Raw genomic sequence first — 24,013 nt, forward strand, 5'->3', positions numbered from 1 at the left:
GACACCTGAAACACTACAAAAATAGTCCCTTCCCTCTTGGCATTTCTAAGGTCTGCCACCGCTAGAGCCTTGACAGGATTCAGCTTTTGGATGCCTCAGCATTTCACTTGACCAGTGTCCAGCACATCAGGCAATAGAGAGAGAAAACTGTTCCCTTCAGTTTAAGTAGCAGGCTCTTCAGTGGAGTTTGTAAAACTTCTCTCAGAGTAAAATGGATGGAATCCATTCCGAGATTATTCAATTATCTTAACTGACCAGTTCCTGTTACTACAAAGTAAAAGAGTCTCTGATGACATCCTGCAAATCAAGGATTAAGGGCTTAAGTTACTTTATTCCAGTGTAAATCTTTTACCTTTATATTTAGAATATGATCTAACAATTCAGTGCTCTGTTCTTTGTCTTTACATTAAAGCTAGCAATTCTTTGGCTAAGGAAGAGAGTCCAGGCTGCCAAGGGGCTGCAGAACATTCCAACTGCAGAACAATCAATGAAAACAATCAAGATGTACACTATCAAAAGAGCTCAGAGTCTCTTTCTGTATCACTGAAAAAAAAAAAAGAAGGGGAGGGGCAGCCACGGGGACAAAAATGGGCACATTTAAAGTTCAAAAGTGTTCATTTTAGAATATGCAGCTAAAATATTCTATTGCCACCTATAAATGATGCTAACCACAGGGTAGAGGATGGGGAATTCAGTTAAAAAATATATGGTAGGAAGGTATCATCAAGATTTATAACACAAGTTAAATTACAAAATTTAGAATTTCTTTTTGTCAATGGTGTTCTGTGAAAGGTTGTACAATCAGTCCTTATATGGAAATTCCATTCAACAATACTGTCAGATTAGTCACTAAAAACAACCTCCAACCTTGAGGAACAAAAGTAGCAAAGGTTCTATAATTGACTGAAGTCTCCCACTTTACTTGCATTTTCATTTCAATATACAATGCAAAAAACGTTATACATTCCTCAAATGCCTTGACACAATAACAGCAAGTCCTGAAGGTAGTGCAGTATTATTACAATTTTAAATGTTTCTCTCTTTGAATCTGAAAACATACCCAAGTTTTACTTATCCCTCTACTTTTTAAGAAGTTACTGAAGTTGGGGATAATGAATGATGAAGGAGAAAAGACAAAATGTAAAAAGACAAAATGTTCAAGGAAACTGTTTTGGAGGATGGTTCATTTGTCTTTGAGATATAACAAATATTTCACTAGAACCCTTTTGTTAAAGTTGTATTTCTTACACTAAATAGCTACAATACATCTCCTTGAACTTATATCTATATGCTAAATATTGTTTTTTACTGAAAACTCTGATGTGTTACATTATGTTCACTAGAACCTGGGAATTCAAGTCTGTTTTGGTGCAAGTTAAAGGAATTAACAAGCCCAGAAATGACAAAATGTTATTAGAGCTGAGTGAACAAAGATGGAATTCATGTTTGGCATTAGAAAAAAAAGCCACAAAGTCGGGCATCTGAGCTAGAAAATGCCAGCTTTCTGTGACACATTTCAGCCTTAACAAAGCTGTTCCAACACAGTTCAGTGTTCTCAACTCCAGAAGAGTGGTACTCTGATCATTCCTCATGTTTGTTTACGAATATTACATATAACCAGTGATGATGCCTAAACAAATCGACAATAAAACCACAACTTGAAAGCAGTCAAGGTCCTTGGCATGGTGGAAACATCGATCCTCTTAAAATTTCAGGAGAATGAGATTTTCAACAGCATTATTTTGAAAAAAAAGCAAATTAGCAAATTTACAATAATTTTACATTTGATAACAAATTAGGTTCACACCTGGAAAGGCCTACTGCTTCTATAGCTATTTCTCACATTACATAAGCTTTCTTTTAAACCAGAAGGATTGTTTCAGCAGGCCCTAGGGCCCTTTAGTCCATCAAGTAAAGCCCTTAATGCAAGTATTATCATTGGTTTAGTGAATGAATTATCAGTAGAATTTAAAACAGAATTAAAACCTACCTCTTTCCTTGCCTGCGTAGCTTCAAAATGTCTACAGTTCTTGTTTCAGACACAAAAGGAACACTTACAGGTAACTCTAGTTACCTAAATCATTGATTATATATAGACAGCACATAAAAGTATACTAACTTTGTATAAATCAAGATTTTATGGTTTATTGCGGTTTTTTACAGTTTTTGTGGGGGATTTTTTTGGTGTAGCTTGACCTGAAATCATTAAGACATATCTACATCATTTTTTTCAAGATTCTTTTATCACACAGTGATCAATTCTCTATATTCATTTTATGCAGATCTCTCCATTCCAGTTTTCCAGAGTTTGTAAGTACTGACACTACTGAAGAAGTACAAGTTCAAACACACCTATACAAACAAGACAAACTAGACAGAATATTGCAAATAAGGCTACCTTTTTTTTTTCTTTTTTTATATATAAATTTGTTTCAACCAGGCACAGAGAACTTTGGAACACAATATTGAAAGCCATCTATGATAATCTTTGCAGCTTAGGTGTTTGCAAATTTCCCAGTCAAGCAGTCACCCCTATAGCTTTAACAATGTATGCAGAGATCTTTTATTTCCTCAGCACTTCAAGTGAATCGTCCCTCAAACACAGCGGTTCTAAAACCGTACCATATTTACCAGAGTAAGACTGTACATGGGCTAATTAAGTGGCCCCATGTTCTCTTGGGCTGTGTGCTTTACTTCAAGACAGAGCTGGCTGCTCCAAGGCTGGGCTCACTCACAGCAGTGACAAACATGCACAGCTGAGCCGAGCGCAGGTGACGGCCGGGAATGGAGGCACAGCCTGGGGCACAAGAGGGAAACGCGCTGGCCACAGCAACCAGAGAGCAAGGACTTGCACACATAACTTAAGAACAACTGCATTGTTAAACTGCACTTTTACATGAAGTTCAAGCACAAACTTTTCCCCAATATTCCCAATTTTCAAGAAAGCCCTGAAGGACACACCACCCCCCAAACTTTAGAGGTGTTTAATTGTGCACATTCAATTCCACATTAAATCACAAAATAAACACTCGCTTTTCACCTGTAAATTTAACAAAAAACCCTTACAATTTAAGATTAGCAAGTACATTCCCAGTCTACAGCCTCATGTAACATTACTAGTAATATGTGTCATTAAAGAAACTCTCTCAAAACATACATAACAATAGATACTGTGGGTAAAGGACACAGTGAGCACATTATTTCATTCTCTCTAACATATACCTAGTGATTATGGGCAGTGTTTTAACGCTGATGTTAAAAATTACATGATTCTTATTATTCCAGTCCTATTTTACTTGTAAGAAGAATTACAATTTCGAAAGTGCACATACAACTGTGAAAACTGTGGAAGGGAGGACTGTGAAGAGTAAGAATTAGTGCTTGTTCCACATAGGTGCTGCTATAGGTCCCTGTGGAGCCCTTTCAACGGTCACAAATTCATCAGGGTTGTCAAAAGCTTCATAGTGGACTAGTAAATCTTGAATAGCACACTCCTCAATCTGGAAGGAAAAAAACAGCATGTGTGTCAGTCAGTGCCAGGTCTACATTTACATCATGGGCATGGTTATGAACTGGCTTCACTGGTCCTGAATGCATCAGAACTCCTGATCAGGAAGGAGTAGAATAGATGCATTCTTCAGACAACTTGAAGAAACCTCATGTTTTCAGGTCTTGCTCCTCATGGGAAACTTGAGCCACCCTGGTATCTGCTGGAAAGGCAAGACAGCAGGACACAAGCACTCTAGGAGGTCTCCCCATTGGTGACAAATTCTTAACACAGATGATCAAGGAGCTGATCAAAGGAGACATTCTGATGGATCGCAAACTTACAAAAAAAAAGACTAGTCAAGGATGTGAAGACTGAGGGCAGCCTTGGCTGCAATGACAATGAGATGCTGGAATTCAGGATCCTGAAAGCTGGGAACAAGGGAAATAGCAAACAACTTGGGACTTCAGAAGAGAAGACTATGAAGGAGTCTGCTTGGAAAAACTCCTGAGATTTGGCCCCAGAAAGAAGAAAGGTCCAGGACAGCTGGTTGATTTCAAAGATCACCTTGGCCAAGCTCAAGAACAGACCATGCCAATGAGCTCCTTAGCCAAGTAAGAATGGCAGGACTGCACAGACAAAAAAAAGAGCTCCTGACAAAACTCAAACAAAAAGGAAGCATACAAGATGTGGAATCAGAGAAAAGTGATGAAGGAAAATAGAGACATTGTGTGACCACACAGGAACAGAATTAAGAAAGTCAAAGCCCATCTGCGGTAGAATCTGGCAAAGAATAGGAAGGGCAACAAAACAGGCTTCTACAACAGCAAAAAAAGACAACATGGATCCACTACTGAATGAAAAAGACATGGAAAAGGCTGGGAACCTTCATCTTTGTCTTAAGCATTAAGATCAGTCTCCAGCAATGCCAGGCCCTGGAGACCAGAGCTGGTCAAAATGACTGCAAGACCACTCTCAAAAAAACCCTTGAAAAATTGTTGCAATACGGGTTGATTCCTGAGGACTGGAAGGAATCAAATGTCATTCCTACCTTCAAGAAGGGCAAGAGGATCTGAGCAACTACTAGGTGATCCCCAGGGAAGTGGTACAGCTTAAGTATTGACTAAAAGTTTAAGTGGACAAGCTTAAGAATAGACCTCATAAATGCAATGTGAGACAGACTGAAAACTGGCTGAACTGGTGATCTCAAAGGGTTGTGACCGGTGGCACAAAGTCCATCTAGAGGCCAGTCACTAGCTCCAACACTGAGACTGAGACTAGGGCTAGTACTGTTTAACATCTTTATCAATTACCCACAGGAAGAGACACAGTTCACCCTCAGCAAGGTTACGAACAGTAGAGAACTGGAAGGAGTGGCTGATATACCAGATGCTTGTGCTGCCACTCAGAGAGACCCAGACAACACTAGAAAAATGGGCTGCAAGGAATGTCATGAAGTTCAAGAAAGAGCAGCACAAAGTCCAGCTCCTGAGAAGAATAACCCCAGACACCAGTACATACTGGCAGCTGACAAGCTGAAAAGCAGCCTAGCATAAAAGGAGTGGGGGTCCTGGTGGACAATTTAGGCTTTTAGCCAGCAATGTGCTCATATGGCAAAGAAGGGTGGCAGCCTCCTGTGCTCTGTGAAGGACAGCACTGCCAGCAAAATGAGATAGATGACCCTTCCCTTCTACTCAGCACTGGTGAGACACACTTGAAGTTCCAGATCTACTTCTTGACCTCTCAGTACAAGAGAAACATGAATATAATAACGAACAGTCCAGTGACATAGCATAAAAATTATTAAGAGCCAGCGCATCTGACACTGAGGAGATGCTGAGCTCACTGCACTTGTTTAGTGTGGAGAAAAAAAGGCTTATGGAGATCTTATCAAAGTGTATAAATACTTGATAGGTCAGAATAAAGAAAACTGACCACGGTCTTCTCAGTAGTACCCAAAGACAGGAGAAGAGGCAATGGGCACAGATTGAAAAACAGAAAATTGCATTTAAAAATCTTTTTTGGTGTGAGAGGGGTCCCCAGAACAGGTTTTCTAGAGATGCCATTAGTCTTCATCCTTGCAGATAATCAAACACTGCCTGGACATGTCTTTGAGAAACCTGCTCTAAACTGACCCTGCTCTGAGCAGGGGTTTAGACAATTGCCAGAGGTTCCTTCCAAACTCAATCATTCTCTGATGCTCCAAATACATTTATCATGGACTCAGACATTTTGACTTTAATAGAGGCCACCTTATAAAACAGCAGTGTGGAGTTATATTTAAATGATTTTTAATATCATTATGTAAATGAGAAATATGAATACATAATTAATACCAAAAACTGATCTCTGAAAGAGCCATTGGAAACTCCTTGTGATACTTTAGAGCAGCAGTAACTTAGCACTTTACCTGGATCAACGCCAAAGGTTTTTCTCTGCTTCTAATAAGAGCAGCTTCTTGCTGGAGCTCTTCCTCTACAATAGCTGAAAACATGACAGGTGCTATCACAGGAGAGCTGGTTGGTGATGCTGCTGACCAAGGACTGCAAAAAAAAACCCAAACGACATTAAGAGGCAACATCAAGATCAGCACAACACCCAGTGAAGAAGTTCCAGAATCTAAGCCACTGCTGAACTTACTTATGACTCTCCAGCTGTGGAGAATCCAGAACATGGTCTTCCAGACCTGAGTTACTTCTTGTGGTGCACCTGGAGAGAGGCAGGAAAGGAAAGTAAAAGTCACTGGCAGAGCATTCTCCTAAATCGTATCATGAAATACAAACTTACAGTAGGCACTTACAGCAAATATGTAGGGTTTGTCCAGAGGAAAAGCAAAAGGATGTAATGTTGAATTTGTTTTTAAATGTGATACTGTGACTGAAAAAGACACTGATTCTCATTTCTGACTACCAGACCCTAACAGAATTCCATTTTGGGAATTAATTCTGGCATTTCCTAACATTTGAGGATTTGAAAAAAAGTTTCACTTTTGGTTGTTTATTTTAAAAAAACAGGCTTTTTTGCTTTTTAACATGTAAATTAGCCAACTGAGTTATGCACTAACAGCACTACCTATAAAAGTTTGCAATTAATGTGAAAGAACAAAAAATTCAAGATAACAAATCCAACTGTCCTGTATTCAAATTACGTGCTTCATGCAAAAGAGCCAGTGCTACAATAGCACTAAGTAAATTCTTTGAGTGTAAGCCCAGAAATTATGGACTTTCAGCACATAACCTGTAACCACCTCCCACATTCACAAGAATAGCATAAAACTAGAATTAACAGGATAGGAAAAAAAAATCTTGAAATATTTATAGAGTTCCTGACGGGAAGACACTTCATTCAGTTGCAAAATGTTAACCTCTCAACAAAAAGAAGTCACATTTGTTATACTGTATTCCTTAAGAGACAAGTATATTTGTCAGAAAAATCCTACACCAGTAGGAAGAGAGGGCCCTATTCTCATGATTTAATACCTATCTTTGACAGGATAGTTTTTCAATTTCCAGAACCCTAAAAAAGTGTTACATCATACTGTGACAAGCGGGGAAAAATTTTTTGAATTATTCTATGGCACTGCAAACAACTCTAAGAGTGTTGCTGTTTCATAAATCACTCTCAATTTTCTTTAAGGTTTTGGTAATCCTTTTTAAGTGACCATAAGTTCTTGGATAAAAAAGAAAAAAGTCTATAGAAAGTTAAGAGAATTCCAGTAACTACCAAGTTCTCTGTTTGAAATATTTTCCCCAGAACACAATTCCAAGGATAACAAAAAACATGATTCCTACCACAAAGTGGTAAGGGCAAGATCTCAAAAAACCTGAAATCCAACATCCATCATCAAAAACTGATTTAAATTAATCATGTTGAGCTTTTTGTCACAAAACATATTTTTTTCCCCACAAAACAAACAATACACATTGCCAGGTCACGTATCCTTGTACTCAGTCTGAAAAATATGGATGGAGTAAATGGACTATGAGATGGGTGGAAAATGGTCTGGAAATGGATTAGCTGTACAAAGTCCAACTGGAAACCAAGTCCTAGTGGGGGTCCTCAGGGACTGATACTGGAACCAATCCTGTTAGCATCTTTGGTAGAACAGAACAGAACAGACCCTCAGCAGGCCACAGCTGGATGTGGAGAGGTTGGGGATGGTGCACATTCTGAATGCCAGGCTGCCTTTCAGAAGCCCTGAAGAGGCTGGAAAAATGGGCAGCTGAGAACCAATGAATTTCAAAAGCAAGTGCAAATTTCTGTACTTGGAAGAGAACAGCCCCACAAAGCAGTACAGGCCGGGGCTGACTGGCTAGAAAGCTCTGCAGAGAGAAAGAAGAACCTGAAGAGTCCTGGCTGACAACAAGTGGAAGATGTTACCAGCCAGTGCCTCTGCAGCAGAGACAGCCAACTGCATGCTGGGCTGTGCTAGCAATACTGTAGCAAGGCAGGCAGAGGAAGTGATTCTTCCCATTTATGTTGTATTTCTTCATCTACGCACAGAGTATTATTCTCAATTTTGGGCTCCTCAGTACAAGAAGAATGCTGTCAGGTTGGAACAAGTCCAGGATTAGGACGAATGTGTGTTATTAATCCTAAAGGGAGATCTCATTGCTGTCTTCAACTACCTAACTGCAGGATAGAGAAAAGATGAAGCAAGAATCTTAGAGGTGCATAATGACAGAATAGAGGCAACATAGACAAGAGGCAAAATAGTAAATCCCAGACAGATAAAAGGAAAAATAAAAATCCCATATGGAGATGATTATCCACTGAAACATGTTGCCCAAAACATTTGTGGTATCTTCACACTTGGAAGCAGTCACAACTCAACTAGACCAGGTCCTGAATAACATGATCTAGTCTGACTTACTTTTAGTGGGAGGATAAACTACAGAATCAAAATTATTCTGTGATTTCAAAGCAGGGCACTACTTTTTAGCTGCATCCAGCTCTGGGGTCCTCAGCACAAAAAAAGACATGGACCTTAGAGCAAGTCCAGAGTAGGCCACCAAGATCATTAGAGGTATGAAACACCACTCCCTCCAGGGAAAAGCTGAGAGAATTGGGTTTGTTCAACCTTGAAAAGAGAAGGCTTCAGAGTGACTTAATGGTTGCCTTCCAATACATGAAGGGAACCTGCAAGAAAGATGGAGGGGGACTTTTTACAAGCACATGTAATGACAGGACAAGGTTACAAACTGAAAAAGAGCAGGTTTAGATTAGATATTAGGAGGAACTTCTTCACTGTGAAGGTGGTGAGGCACAGGAACGGGTTGCTCAGGGAAGCTATGGATGCCCCATCCCTGCAAGTGTTCAAGGCTAGGCTGGATGGAGCTCTGAGGGAGGGGTCCCTGCCCCGGCAGGAGGATTGGAACAAGATGATCTTTAAGGTCCCTTCCAACCCAAACCATTCTATGATAAACTAGCTTCCAGCTTTTACTGCACTTATAGATAACAACATTAAAAAGCAGAAAAGAACCAAAGAAAAGGAAGAAGAGGAGATGAAGGCAGACCTCTGTGCTTTTATACTGATATTATCGCTCAATTTTCTCTCTTTTTCCACCTGCTTTAATAATACTCACCTTGTAGCCCATTTGACAATAACTGATTTGACAGCTACACTCTTCTTTCCACTCCCAATCCAAAGAACTTACAGCATTACTATAAATGAACCGAACTGGATTGTTACACTTAACAAGCCCGATGCATTCTATACAAACAAGTCAAGAAGCCCAAACAACAACCAAAAAAATCACCTCAACAGTAATTTCCCAAAACTGGAATTAATAGCTCCAGCATCACACATACTCTAGCGATCAATTAAAAGATAAGTAAATACCTGCATCATCTCCCTCATTTAAAGCCAATGGGGCTTTAAAATGTAGGAAGCAGTCCAGGTATTTTGAAGCTGTTTGTACATATGTACATCTGTGTTTCTTGCTAACAAGACACTCATTCCAGATATTAAATCAACTGCAGATATTTCAACATGCTAAATTAATTCCTCAGCTGGCATCAAAATGACTAGGAGAAATGGAATACACAGGAAATGTGAAGCTAGCATATATAGAAAAATGGGAAAAAAGCCTCAAAAATATAGAACTTGGAAACTTGGAAGTCTTGGAAATTAAGACTGATGGAGAGACATAAATGGTTCTGCATGGAAATAAACCAGCCAAGTATCATCAGTACTGAACCAACCTGATTAACTCAGTTGGCTGAACTTGCCATGACTCTTGTGCAGCCACCAAAATGTCCCAGCCCTCAGCTCCCTAGTGTTTCTTGAATATTTGTTCATGAGAAGTCAGGTCAGGTTTGGTGCCTCCCTGATCTAATAACTGCTCTCAGAAAAAGAACACAAAGCCTGGTCTCCTGCAGAACCTCCTGGGTTTTGCTATACCATTTGAGTCATATGCTAATTATTAGCTCATTATTAGCCATGACAGAACTAGGCCATTCCCACACGAAGCCACAAATATTTGTTTCCACTAAGACTCTTCACTGCTCCCTGGAGTAACACAGTGAAGACAACTCAGGCTGCCACAACTAAGTTAAGCCATGTCAGGCCTATGTTTTTAGCTTGGACTATGAGCTACACATGCATAGTATAACTCCCAAGGCTGAGGTGCCCCTGGAAACAACACAGCCACATCCCTGTACCTCAGCTCTTGGGATGATCTGCCTTTGGATTAAATGCAGTTCAAATCACCACAATTCACTACATGGTTTACCTAAAAAAATATTCTGTACTGCAAAAGAAGGTGACAGTACATAGAAGAATGCTTACATCACCATCCAAAATATCCTCATCCAGAGACCTAAGAAAATTGTCAGTTTAATTAGTGCACAGTTTATACAAAGGAGAAAGACAAAGCAGGAACATTAAGCCCTGCAACTATCTTCAGTGTCCCATCACCAAGTCTGACATCAACAGGTGAGGATTGCTTATGCTCAAAGCTTGTGTAATTTCCTTCCCTTAAAAGGGAAGGGGTAAGGGTGTGGATAATCAATCTTCACAGAAATAGCCCTTGAATGCCACAGGTAAAAATCAGAGCCCACTGTGACAGAACTGTACAGTCACAAAATTAAATTACATCAAACTAGAAACTCAACTCCTAAGTTTCAGATGGAGGAACTAGTCACCTAGGCTCTTTACACCTAATAGACAGAAATAAGCATCTTCAGACACAATTCAAAAACAACCTGAAATAGCTTTGGAGGGGGCCTTCTTTTCAAAGTCATGGTAGTCAATTTAGCCACCCATTAAGCTAGCTTCCACTAGCTTAATGTATCATCTTCAGACAGTTAATGTATTAGACTTGGATTCAGCTCAAATAATCCACTTTGAGAGCGTGCAGACTGGCCAGATTGCGCAGACGAGACAGAGCAATGCAAAAGGAAAAGAAATTACTTTATGAAGATTACAGAGTTGTTGTGACAAAGCTAAGAATAGCATCCAGTGCAAATTCTCTTATCACCAGCCCTTGGCATCTCCCATATGATGCAAAGTTTTATTATTGTGCTAGCAACAAAATGAACAATACCTGTTCCTCTGCAGATTTGTGTTTCATGTCCCCACACCTCCACTCACTACAGTAACTTCAGCTCTATCACTCTGTTCCTGAAGAATGCCTCCCCATCACATACACTCCAAATGCCTCCTACCTCTCTCCTCAGACACTATCCCACACATAATGTTCCTACATTTCTACCGTCATTTTGGTTTTTATCTAGCAGCAAAACATGTATTACTTCTGTCCTAGGGAAACACCAGTTTTTATACAAGCTGAACAACCAAAAGCAAGGCCCAGCAGAACCTCCTTCTCCCCACAGAGGAGTCAGTTATTGGAGGAGAAGGGAACAGGAGTTCATAAGAAAAACAGCCAGATAAGGACACAGCTCCCTGTGCACCAACAGCTCTGCAAACTTCTCCCTCAGCACAGCTGTGTAAACTTGAGTCAGGCTGCTCTAAAGTTGAGTTGTAAGAAGAGTAGTGTGAAGGATTACAGAAGCTCCCCCTCTTTACTCAAGAGCTACATTTAAGCTCAGTCTGTCAGGCCTTTCTTGAGCTATGCTGCAGCTATGGCCAAGCCCAGCTTTGCTGTTCCTGAGCCTGACTTGACTTGCAGGTTTGATGTCAACCTTGCCTGATCCCAATGCACCTGTCTGTGCTCAGACTGTGGCTCATCCTGGTTTCTGTCACAGAGCCTGTCCTGCTCACCTCCCTCTGGCACACCCAGCCAGTCCTGCTGTCACACTTGGCTTCCCTAAAACTGTGGGTCAGCTGGCCTGCAGTGCTTCCAGATAGTAGGTGGGAAACTCTGTAAGATTTTCAGGCTCTCTGTTTTGTAAATATATTTGAAATGGCTAATGTTCAAAGTTACTGATGACAGGGGGAAGAGATGCAGGTGGGTGGGCAGCTCAGACATACAGACCTTCAGGAATAAGGCTGAGATTTCTTTCCTCACCTTAGCCAGTTATTTTAACCCAAAACAGCGATTTTATTGGAGGTAGCAAGAGGATGCTAAAACGTTTTGACCAAAGAGAGATATTGTCTAATAACTAGAGATATAATTCACACATGCCTTATTTTTGTCCTTAGAACTGCAGTCCCACAGTAATTATAATACACAGAGATAACCAGCACATCAATGTTTCTATAACCCCTCTTAATCCATTAAAAACTGCACCTAAACAATTAAAGTCATCTTATAAGAAAACTTAGACAAGGAAATGCCAGAACTGTGTTTGAATAAACTGATTTTAATCTACTCTGTGGTTACAAACAAATACTCCTTAGCAAAATGTTTCATGAATGCCATATCTGAATGCTCATGAATACCTAATTTCTACAGAGGTTAGAAAATACCGTTTTATCATTTTATATATACATACATATGCAAACATACAGACATATTTTGTTTGGAGCCTGAAGTTTTATACATATATATATATATATATATACACACACACGCACACATCCATCTATATGGATACAAACACTTTGAACCTGAAACACAGTCTTTAAGCTTCCTATTCATGTACTGGTTTGGCACAGCCTGGTTTTGGGTAGCAGGGGGCCACTGAGATGGCTCCTGTGAGGAAGCTGCTGGAAGCTTCCCACCATGCCTGGCAGGGTCAGTGGCTGATGGCTCTGTAGATGGACATGCTGCTGGCCAAAACTGGGCCAATGAGAGAGGCTGGTAACGCCTCTGTGATGACATATTTAAGAAGAAAATCAAAATAAAGTTACAAGATTTTGAGTTCTAGCCAGAGGAGGAGGTGAGAACATGTGAGGGAAAACAACATGGAGACACCGAGGTCAGTGAAGAAGGAGGGAGAGGAGGTGCTCCAGGTGCCAGAGCTGAGGTTCCTCTGCAGGCCGTGGTGCCGACCATGGTGCAGCCGCTGTGCCCCTGCAGCCCGTGGGGATCCACGGGGGATGCAGAGATCCACCCGCAGCCCGTGGGGGAGGTGCCCGTGCCGGAGCGGGTGGATGCCTGGAGGAGGCTGTGATCCCGTGGGAGACCCGGTGGAGAGAGAGGGCCCCGCTTCCAGGCTGGAGCAGCCTGGCCTTGGAGGGCTGCGCCCCGTGGGAAGAGAGAGCCCCGGCGCAGCAGTTTGGGAGGGCTGTGGGCCCGTGGGAGGGGCTCACGCTGCAGCAGGGGCGGTGGGGCTGCTGCTCCTGAGAGCGGGCCCACGCCGGGGAAGTTCAGGAGAACTGTCTCCCGTGGGAGGGACCCACGGCCTCACAGGGGAAGACTCCTCTCCCGGAGGAGCAGCGGGAGGAAATCTCGGGGATGGACTGACCAAACCCCCAGGCCGTGTCTCCCTGCGCTGTCGGTGGGAAGGAGGGAGAGGCTGGTGGGGGAAGGTGTTCTAAGGGCTTATTTTACTTCTCATTATGCTCCTCTGATTCTGTTAGCAATAAATTCACTTCACAACTTAAGTTGAACTTGTTTCACCCTTGTTGTCTCCCGGTTCTTGTCTCACTCATGAAACGTTCATGAATTTTTTTTTCTTTTTCCCTCCTCTGCCCAGCTGTGGCAGGGGAGGGTCAGTGAGTGGCTCTGGTGGGTACCTGGTGCTGGGCCAGCTTCAAACCACAACACTATTCTTAGAAGTATTTCATTCATAAAATGTTATTAAGAGAATCATCAGAAGAATGCTTACAGGAATCTTTTTTAAATGACAATTTTATTCTTTCTTATTTCAGCAGAATTTAGCAGGTCATTGCACTTCTTGTATAATGGCTGACCAACTAGAAAAAAATGTATTCTTACCTTGTGGTGTTTCGGACTGATGACTCCTCAGATCCTTTATATCCACATCTTTTAATGCCAGTACCAGGTGAATTATTCACACTCATACATTTTTCTTCTTCCATTACAAGATCACGGAATGACTTTGGCAAGGCAGAATGTAATGAAGATGACCTTTTTAAAAACAAAAATGAAACAAAACCAATGCACTTTATACTTGCACTTTTCAAGACTCCATATTATTCCATGATTCAGATAGCAAAGAGGCCTTTTTACTTACTAAAAATACATCATTGCTTAGGTTTTGTATACCACCATTATCCTGCTAGACCCTATTTGCTAAAATAAGTCATTCTGGGTCATATAGGTAAAGAACAGAAAAAAAATATCTATGAGAACAGAGGAAGCCAGTAGTTTTGAAATTTCATTAGAACTGAAAAAAAGAAATCAAACCCAAAACCCCATCCTTCCACCTATTCCCCCCACCTCATCCTCTTAAAAAGAAATTTTTTTCATAGATGTCTTGTCTTAGACAAGCTGTACCTTTTCTAATAGTATTAGTCCTTGAAAAGTATTTTCATAAATCACACAATGCTCCAGGTACTGTCGATCTAATACTGGCAGTTTACCATAATGGAAGTCAAGTATAGCTGATCTTTTCTTCCCAAGATACTGAATGAGTTACTCATACCTGCTGGAGGCTCTAAAATCCCTTAATCCACACTGAAGTTCAATAAAACTGATATCCTTCATTTTCTTTTACTTGTCCAAGCATAAGTTACTGAATTAGAGCCTGCATATTATCTTTCAAAAATAAACCATTATGAAAACATAGCAATTTAGCATCTTAGGTATTATGAACACTTTCCAAACTCAAAGCCTTTTTATTTTCAGAATTCAAGGCAGTTACCACTAGTCCTCCTTTTACCCATCAAGGCTTTGGATTTAATTCTTCATATATTTGCTTACATTTAACCTTACTAAGCATAGCAGACCCATTGATTGCAAAATGCACAAAATACATTCTGAAAGAACAGCTCTGCTTATTATCTACCCAAGGAAACAAGAGACCATCAATAAACACTACTGAAGTAAAACAAGCTCATTATACAATGCCAATTGTGCAGCTGCCATAAGAAGAGCAGGATCTGAAGTCAAAGACTTTCAAACTACATCTAGGTGGGACACAATTTAAGATAACAAATATGAAGGAATTTTTAAAGTGCAACATTGTATCTGAAATGTTACAACAAAAGCATCTGAAACCTATGTATGATGTCTGATGTTAGACCACCCTGGCTTCAGTTTGGATCTTTTTTTTTATTTAAATATTGGATAAGCAGCACAGAAGACATAGAAAGTAGAATGGGAACCTCCAGATACAGGGGCTCAGAGTCATTTTGCATATCTTCTATTTCAACCATCAGCTGGCACACAGAAGTTCAGGCAAGTGTTTGACCAGACCTTCCCCAAACCTATTACACCAAGTAGGCAAACAGTCCATGGGATCTGCTGTCATAGAAACTTCTCCTGCTAGTAACATTTTAAGTAGCCTACCCATTTCCATGAAAATTCTGTACTGCAATCAGATCCACTTGCAACAGAGAATCAAAAATAAATCAAAATCCAACCCACAAACTCCAAAACAACATCTGCAAAAAAATCTGCTTTGTCATTCCCAGTTTGTGAACCTATCCAAATCAATTATTTGTGGCTTAAAATGGTTTGTCTGAAAACTGGTACAAAATTTTCCTAACATGTAACAGCTCTAAATTTCAGCTTGTCCTGTCTGATACACTGTCATTTTTATCTAATTTGCACAATTAGAATAACTAATTTAAACTTTTTTTCTAAAGTGGAATATAACTAAATTTCTCTAAGCTATAACTGCAAACCATCAAAGCATGAAGTTCCAAAACACCTCCTGATGTTAAGTATAAGCTGGAACACCATCAAACTGACAGCCTAGACATTAAGATACACAGTTGTTAATTCTCAACAGACACTTCAAATTTCTTCATGCCTCTGGTCTTGAAAAGCCATAGACTGTCTCCTGAGCGTAAAAAGGGCCCAAAACAGCAACACTCCAACTCCCTTGATCAAAGTAGGTTTGGAGAACTAATGAAGTCAACATGCAGTTAACTTTTGGCATTTTTTCAAAGTATTACCAATGTGATATTTTATTTTTCCCTTCTAATTTTCACTTTTGCTCAAAGGAGGAAACAGAGGTTCAGTTTCCCCAAAAACTATGAAACTGGAGGTTTCTCTTGGTGGAAAAGGTAGGGCATTGTGTACGACAGACTCTGTCTTTCAGTCAACCAAAAAAAAGAGCCAGAAGGTCCCACACCCTTCTGGCAAGTGTGCCTACTGCACATCCAAGTTGAATATCTGATTTCACTGGAACACAAGTTCTATGGCTTTGACTATTTTGCATGTGTGGAAAGCTCAATTGACTGCCAAATGCACTTAATAGTCCACTGTGAATTTACAGACTAACTCTGCAAATACAATATTAGAGTAGATGAGTAACACAACTATTCTACCTTACACACAAAAATACTTTGAACAACTAGCAGGGGCAATCAAATAATTGATGGCTTGCCTAAAGCAGCATAAAGTTTATTCAATAAATGCTCTCTTCCAGCAGCTAGGCCTAATTTTAAAAATTCATATAGTTCCCACTGGTTCTTTGCTTGAACTCTTGAGCTACCGGCATTTTCCAGATCGGCAGCCAGAGGAACGCAGGAGAGGAACGTGTGGAATCACGCATGGTGACCACATGAGCATTAGATTGGATTCCATCCTCCTGAAATATACCCTAGCCTTTCCACCTAAGATGGTTTGTGTAACACAGTAGGCCCAGCTCCTTCCAAAAACTGTTTAATCAGAACCTTAAGAGCACAATATATTTTTTGGAGACATTTATCTAGGGATATTCAAAAATCAGTCCTTATTTGCTTTTTAAAAGCAAGGAACAATCCATAGGCAGTCTGTAGTTTAAGTAACACCCAAGTGAATTAAAAAGAAAGAATTATCTATCAGATAAAGAATTATCTATCAGAGAGTACATGAATAGTATGAATAAGTCAAACTATTCAGGCAGGACCTGCTTTTCTTAAAGCTACGCTGCCTGGACCTGACCAACTGGTTGTCCTGCACATGCCAGGTTACAGCACCAAGGATGATCTGCTCCATGAGCCTCCCTGGAGCTGAGGTGAGGCTGACAGGCCTGTAGTTCCCCACATTCTCCTTCCAGTCCTTTAGATGGGTGTCATATTGGCTCAATTCCACTCACCTGGGCCCTCTCCATTTGACCAGGGCTGCTAGTATGATTTAAAGTGTCTCAGTGATCACCTTCACCAGCTCCCTCAGTACCCTTGGGTCGATCCCATCCAGCTCCATGGACTTGTGTGTGTTTAAGTGGTGTAGCACATCACTGACCATTTCCCTTTGGATGCCCCACTATGGGGGCTTCATTCCAGCCCATGGGGCTGGGTACCTGGAGAATGACTGATCTTACTGTTAAAGACTGGAGCAAAGAAGCCATCACATGCCTCAGGATTTCCTCCATACTTTGTCACTACACCTGATAAAAGGACGGAGATTCTCCTTCACCCTCATTTTATTTCTGTAACAATTTTGTTTTTATTTTTTAGAATTTTTATATTTCATTGTCTTTATGGACAATTACAACATTAGTAGTAAGATTAAGAACAGTGGGTGGAGTATTATTTTTTTTAATATAATAAAGGATAGAATAACTCAGTGTTTGCTGTGCTCATCAACATGTGATTCAACCATCAGTTTCTCCTAGCAAATTTTAAGCCTCAGAACTGTAGCAGCCCTGTGACACCTCCATTAGCTAAGGCAAATAACTAATGTGCTGCTTGCCCTGCAGAATCGCCTGTGTAAAGCAGGTACCATGTTCTTCAAAGCACTAGAGAGGACCAGTTTTAAGGATACAGATTCATCCACTCACTAGACTTCAGAAGATGAATCTTGCAAACCTTGTTTCTCCCTGTGTCAAGGTCTCAACTATAGTTCAGAGATCAGGAAGTCTGAATCCTTAAGTGCAAACCAACTCATTGTATTTCCTCTTTAAAATAAAGTTGTGGGCTTTGCCCAATATTACATAAGAATAAATTTAAGGGATTGGGGGAGTAAATGAGACCCTAAATTTTAGTATTAGGTGTACATGGATGAAAATAAATTGAAAAGACAGATTATCTTAAAAGTGACTGTGACAGGTAAAACCTTTGCCCACTGAGGTACAACCAAGTAAGCTACAGAGAGACGAGACTGACAGTTCTTCTAGGGTAATAGTACAAAAGTTATCTGCAATAAAAGTCTAGACCTTCTTGAATAGGGAAAACTGGAGAAATGGCCAACATTTACTTCACACTTAGAGCATGCAAATAGGTATTCATCATGTAATAATTAAACCCATTAAATTTACATAGCTGGAAACTTAACATTTTTGGTTTATGCTTTTATCCAATACCAACAGTAAAAGTGAAGAACAAAGCATGACTTGGGCTAGCACCTTATTACATTTGTTATAAATCTAGTTCACTGAACAGATAATAAACTATTTTTGTATTCAATACCATGATATTTACTCAAACTCTTAAATTGTGTGTAATCAGCATTCAAACTCATTTTAAACCCCTATGCATCCTTCCATCATAAAAATTTTTAGAAGCATACAATGCTTCCTCCATCTCTGAGACACCTAGATAACTTTGTTATCTCTAATTTCGGTCAGTTCTGCTCTAGTCCAAACTCATTCCAGACTTTCCCCTAGGAAGGGCTAACATTTTTCTTTATGTTTTTGACAGAGGAAAAAACACTATTCATAATGGTTTCCAATAACTTCTTCCTGACTAAGTTTCAGAGCTTGTTCTCAAGCTGCTTCTTCTATGATTTACGTGGGCCCCATCTGCAAATATGACATTGTACACAGGAAAGCACCAGATGGGATGGAGTCTTCTGACTCAGAGCAAAATTTCAAAGAACTGTTAAACTGCAACCACTGCATTTCCCTACCTGCTTTGAATTTCTAGATTACTTCTAAATGTAGATACAAATAGTTCAGTCTGCCTATTCAATTTAATAACCCTCCAAAGAAAAAGAATTTATATTTGGTTTATAACATACCATGCATTCCCTAGTTTCGCAACTTTTGTAGGTGGAGGTGGTGTCGTTACTAGAGTGGTAGGCTCTGGGCTGCTAGCTACTGATCCATTATCTTTTGCTGCCAGGGCAATCATTTTCCTTTGCTTCTGAGAAAGCTTGATTCCATGAGACACCATTCTGCTGTCAATGGACATTGCAAAAAAAGATGTAAGATCATTGTCCTTTGAGATCACTCATCTTTAATCCTGCAAATTAAACTGAGAAATACTTCTTTCTTAGGCCAAAATACTTTGTTTAGAGTGCCAAAAGGCAAGGAGGGGAGGGCTCAGATGGCTGGGAAGCAAAAAGAAGATCAATTAATATCAAGCGCGACAGAAAGAAAAGCATCATAGAAGTATTCTTCACATTGACATCTGTAAATGAGAACATGCAGAGTAGGAATCAAGTCTCCAAAAGAGGACTACCATCAGAAGAAGACTATTTTCTAACCTTGTGATTTTTTAGACTGTCAAGCTTAGCTCCCTTAAACCCAAAATATTCATACATAAAAAAATGTATACAACAACATACAGCCATTTCTTCTATCTGTAATAATTTTCTTTTCTACACTATTTGGATTCTTCAGTCCTGGCTGTTTTGTTTACAGCTTCTGAATTTATCTAGCAAGCAAGCTTTTACCAGGTTCCATGAGTACTTTCCTAACCATCCTTTTTAAGAATGCCAGACCTCAAAGGTCATGAGAGTCACCTCCAGTTCTCTTCTATATATCGCCACTTAAAAAATACTAGGTTTAATACACTGCCTCATAAGAAAGCATATTTATCTTCCTGAGTCTTTTGGGATGCTTCTACAAGAAGGAACCATCCCTGCTTCTGTCTGAAGAATTGTCAACATCAAGACACAGGTGCTGGGATATGACAGAGAATGTGAGACAAGAAACAAACTTCTCAAATACAGTACTCATTCACAAGTAATTTCCAAAGTCCTAGGAACAAGAATTAATTCTTTCTGGTTGGAAATAGAAAGGCTCAGCAGAGCAGGCCAGTTATTTAAGATACTAGCTCACTTGCTCTTTTGCAGTAGTTGACAAAACAAGGCTAGAGTAAAATAAAGGGATACATTTTGTATGCTCAAAGAAAAACAACATAATGAACTGAAGTAAACAAAGCTGTTCAAAACCAAATAGGACAACTTTTCTCCTGCTTTTTTTAAACTCTGAATGGCCTAAACCACTAAGTAAATTCATAACAACCTAGCCTATCACACTTTTTTTATAGATTTTGGTTTTTTACCAACCCTGAATTTGCCTTTGGCATGGTTCCACATCTTTGCATATTTTCTTCAATTTCCATGATGGTTCTCAGATCCATAGCAGGAGGGCTGGCAGGGCTAAATGAAAAATAAAAAGTTACCTTGCAAGGCACTGATTTTCACTCACATTCCACAGTTCCAGCCTTCACTGAAATCCTCTAAATCATACATAAGACTGGTAACTGGTTGTGTAATTTATGTCTGTTTCCTCAATTATGGCAAACCTCAAATAAAATGTTTCTGACAAAACTTTTATAAATATATACATACTTAAGAGCACACTATAAAAATACTTTCAAGACTCATTATACTATGAAACAAAAAGATGTGAACTATGATTACTTTAAAAGAATTAGATACCTAAAACTATGATTACTTCAAAAAAATTAGATAGCTAAATAAGGATACTTATTTAGTAGTCAAATGCTCATGCTAAGTTAAAGAGGCACTCCTCGCAGCTCTGTCCTAAAGGCTGAATTAGATCTCTCTTTGAAGAACAGTATTAAAATTATTTCACATGATAAACAGAACAGTTTTTGCAGTCAGAGCACTACATAAACATCAGTAACATTCTCAAAATGCAGGAATCAGTCTCTTTTCCGTAAATGACCTAATTTTAAACTTCCACAGAAATGAGCATGAATTAAATCTAGACATTCCCAAGCTCTACATAAAACTATAAATTAAACTGTGTGTACTTAAAGGTACCTGTAAACTAAGATGTGTTACAACTTGATTCAAGGACAGGCATTGAAATAAACTATAAGCAGCACTTCTCCATTTCTCCCTACAGATAAAAAATAATACTCCATTTTTTTATTAATGTACTAGTTAAACCTGTGGTGTTGATTTTTACAGCCGTTTAAGTCTAAAGGTCTAAAAAAATCTCAAAGTACAATGGAGCTTCTAATGGCTTCAAGCATGGTCTGATTCTACAAAAAACTCTCAAGTATTTTACAAAGTATTAACCAAGCAGGTGTTCTAAAAACAGGTATTAGAACTACAGACTAGTAGCAATAAAAAAAAAAGAATAATATATAGAGCATTGCTTTTCTCAATGAATAATTACAACATGTACCCCTTTTATTAAATTAGCAAAATCTTGAGTTCACACGTCAAGTAATGTACGATCATTTTGAAGAGCAGATGGCTTTTTAGTCTGAATAGAACATTATTAGCTTTCACTACCAAGTGTAGAACAGTGATTTTAAGTATTACTGCACCTGAAACTGGTTGCTACCCAATTGGGAGAGCTTGCAGAGTTGTGTCTGGCACTGGGAATGGACTGTGGAACAGACTGCGTCAATGCTGATGCTCCCTTGTATGACTTCATCTCCTTGTTAGGTTGAGTGGGTTTCATACCCTGACTGCATACTTTGTCCTTCATCTAAAAATCAGGCAGAAAATTGTTGAATAAATGCTACAAACACTAATTTTTATTTCCTTAATCAAATAAACAGTAACTCCCTAAAGTTGTCTACTCCATCGTAAGTACAACAGCTTCACAGAAAGACTCTAAAATACAAACTCTGCTTTTGATGGACTAGATAAACACAAACAAAAAAATTGCTAAGAAGAAATCAAACCTCAGTCCTCTCAGGATGAAATCCTTTTGTGAAGTCAGGGGACTGCAAGTCTCTGGGACTACCCAATCCTGCGTAACTACCTTCAGAGTCAGATGTTAAGAGTTCTGGAAGTGATTCTATTGAGTTAGCTTTATCCAGTTTTACTGAGCCTAGAAATAAGAAAAGAGAGTAGAACTATTAAATCATGAGAGCCAGACTAAACAATGCTTAACAAACACAAAAATTATTCATTCCATACGATGAATATAAAACAACCAGAAGTTTACCCAGTCCAGAATATTAGACTGTAATAAGTATAGGCAAATTTTAGACCATCTTAAATCTTTTTTTCAAATAATATTACTCCCAGTTTTCTTCCTGTCTTACAATATACAAATAAAAACACTTTTTCTTTAAAGCCTTCTACCATCTTTTCAATAAAAAGTGGCTAATTTATTCTTTATATTCCAGAAAAAAAAACCAAACCCACAATGCATTAATAGAAATTTTCCACTTACTAAAACCACTCGAGAAAATGTCCATTATCTTTATTTGATAAAATGCATGCTTTCATGTCAACTTTGAGCACAAACTTCCTATGACAAACATCCTTTAAAAAAACTCTTAATCTTAAGAATTCACTATTTACATTCAACTATAGTGTTCACTAGAAAAGAAATAATCTCTGTAATATTTCCTTCTGGAAATACAGAAATTGCATTGCATTGCATATTACACTTTATGTTCTGATTTTATACCTGAAAGGAATCTCTTTCCCACTGACCTGTAGAGGCTGGACTCTGAATAACATCCGATAGATTATATCCTCCAGAGCTGTCAGACCGTTTTCGTGGCTTCTTTTTTGCCTTAGTTTTTGCTTTTTTGAAAAGGGCTTCCCTAACAGGAAAAAAAAAAAAAAAACAACAAAAAAACCCCCAAATGCATTAAAGCCAAAGAAACTGAGCTTCAGAACTACCCATGTCAATGTCACGTTTTTCAGTCAGCAGCAGCAGTTATACTTCAGCAGTAGTAGCTGATCTCACCAGCTGGCACTAGCTGCTTGCTCCTGCTCTGCTTATGCATTGGCACAACCATTTCATAAATGATTTTGGGGGAAAGAAGAATCCAGGAGGAAAAGAAAAAAACTTTTTCCAATCTAGATCTAGTCTCAGGACTATTATATTGCACACAGACTTCTGCTGAGACAGTGGAAGATGCAGCTGCTGCACAGGCTGGCACTGCCACCTAGGTCAGATTAAACCTGCTACACATCTCAGCAACTGACATAAAGCAAATTACAGACAAGTCTCCACTTTTTTTCTCTCTTCACTTCTCCTAAATTACCAAAGTTCAATAAATGCCAGAGTTGGTCTCATTTTTCCCCAACATGAACACTGCCGTTGTGATACTACTAATTTTACAATAAAGCACATATAGGGTGATGTTACCTAAATGTCATGTGATCCTATATATGCTATTAGGAAGAGTAAACTCAGAAAAAAGGCATCTTTCATTTTAACAACACTACTAGGAATTCAGAATTATATGAATTGAAGCTACAGTGTCCTATTTCAAAGCTTTCTAAGCTGCTTTTTGTGAAGTAACTACTATGTAACTACTTAATCATTCCTGCAGCACTACCCTACAGTGCTTGGGGTGGTTATTTTTCAATCCTTGGACTGCCCAATTCCCTAGCAGCTACCACCCAGCCTTGAAAAACACTGAAAAGCTTGAAGTCTAATACAAAATAGCCTCTCAGTTCCCTTGATCTACTAGTTCTTACCTATACCAGTTCACTTAGTGCAACTTTTCCTGACACAAGTGCTCAGAACAATACACAATACTGCAGGTGAAGTTTCTTCTGAATGTTGTATCCCACTATTTGGAAGCCTTTTACCAAGTCATCCTATCATACTTCAAAGCTCTGTATTTCACTTCACAATTCTGTTAATATCAAGAAATGTAGATTATCACAATTTTTTCAAACAGACCTATAGTACATTCAAGTATGTTTTTTCTTTTTTGATTTCTCATAATTCAGTGAAGTTCAGTGAACTCCACAGTTAGTCCCACACATACAAAGATACTCTCATTACGTGCACAACTCCCAAATATTGTTGTGAATGCTTATTTTGCAACCTTTCCTCACACGCTACTTATAAATTGAAAGTGCTCTGCTGCAGTTTTTCAACATTTTCAAATATTAAGGAAACTGAGAACGGTCTTTGAAAGCTCCATTTCCTAATATT

At 39.2% G+C, this 24,013-nt stretch overlaps 1 protein-coding gene across 2 annotated transcripts in view; it reads right to left on the minus strand.

Moving 5' to 3' along the window:
- Positions 1-899: 899 nt before the first annotated feature.
- Positions 900-24,013, minus strand: part of IBTK (inhibitor of Bruton tyrosine kinase) — a 57,746-nt gene continuing 34,632 nt past the window's right edge. The window contains exons 21-29 of one of the 2 annotated variants that reach the window (XM_048297704.1): positions 22,549-22,661; positions 21,786-21,934; positions 21,423-21,586; positions 20,185-20,277; positions 18,910-19,065; positions 13,774-13,926; positions 6,128-6,196; positions 5,898-6,030; positions 900-3,500 (exon numbers count right to left, since the gene is read on the minus strand). In XM_048297704.1, coding sequence (XP_048153661.1) covers positions 3,375-3,500; positions 5,898-6,030; positions 6,128-6,196; positions 13,774-13,926; positions 18,910-19,065; positions 20,185-20,277; positions 21,423-21,586; positions 21,786-21,934; positions 22,549-22,661 — 1,156 coding nt within the window. In that variant the 3' untranslated portion in view covers positions 900-3,374. Of the gene's footprint in view, positions 3,501-5,897; positions 6,031-6,127; positions 6,197-13,773; positions 13,927-18,909; positions 19,069-20,184; positions 20,278-21,422; positions 21,587-21,785; positions 21,935-22,548; positions 22,662-24,013 lie in introns of both variants that reach the window. The other variant, XM_048297703.1, reaches the window with a different exon arrangement.

The sequence above is a fragment of the Corvus hawaiiensis genome, chromosome 3 (genome assembly GCF_020740725.1).
Source record: "Corvus hawaiiensis isolate bCorHaw1 chromosome 3, bCorHaw1.pri.cur, whole genome shotgun sequence".
Taxonomy (NCBI): Eukaryota; Metazoa; Chordata; class Aves; order Passeriformes; family Corvidae; genus Corvus; species Corvus hawaiiensis.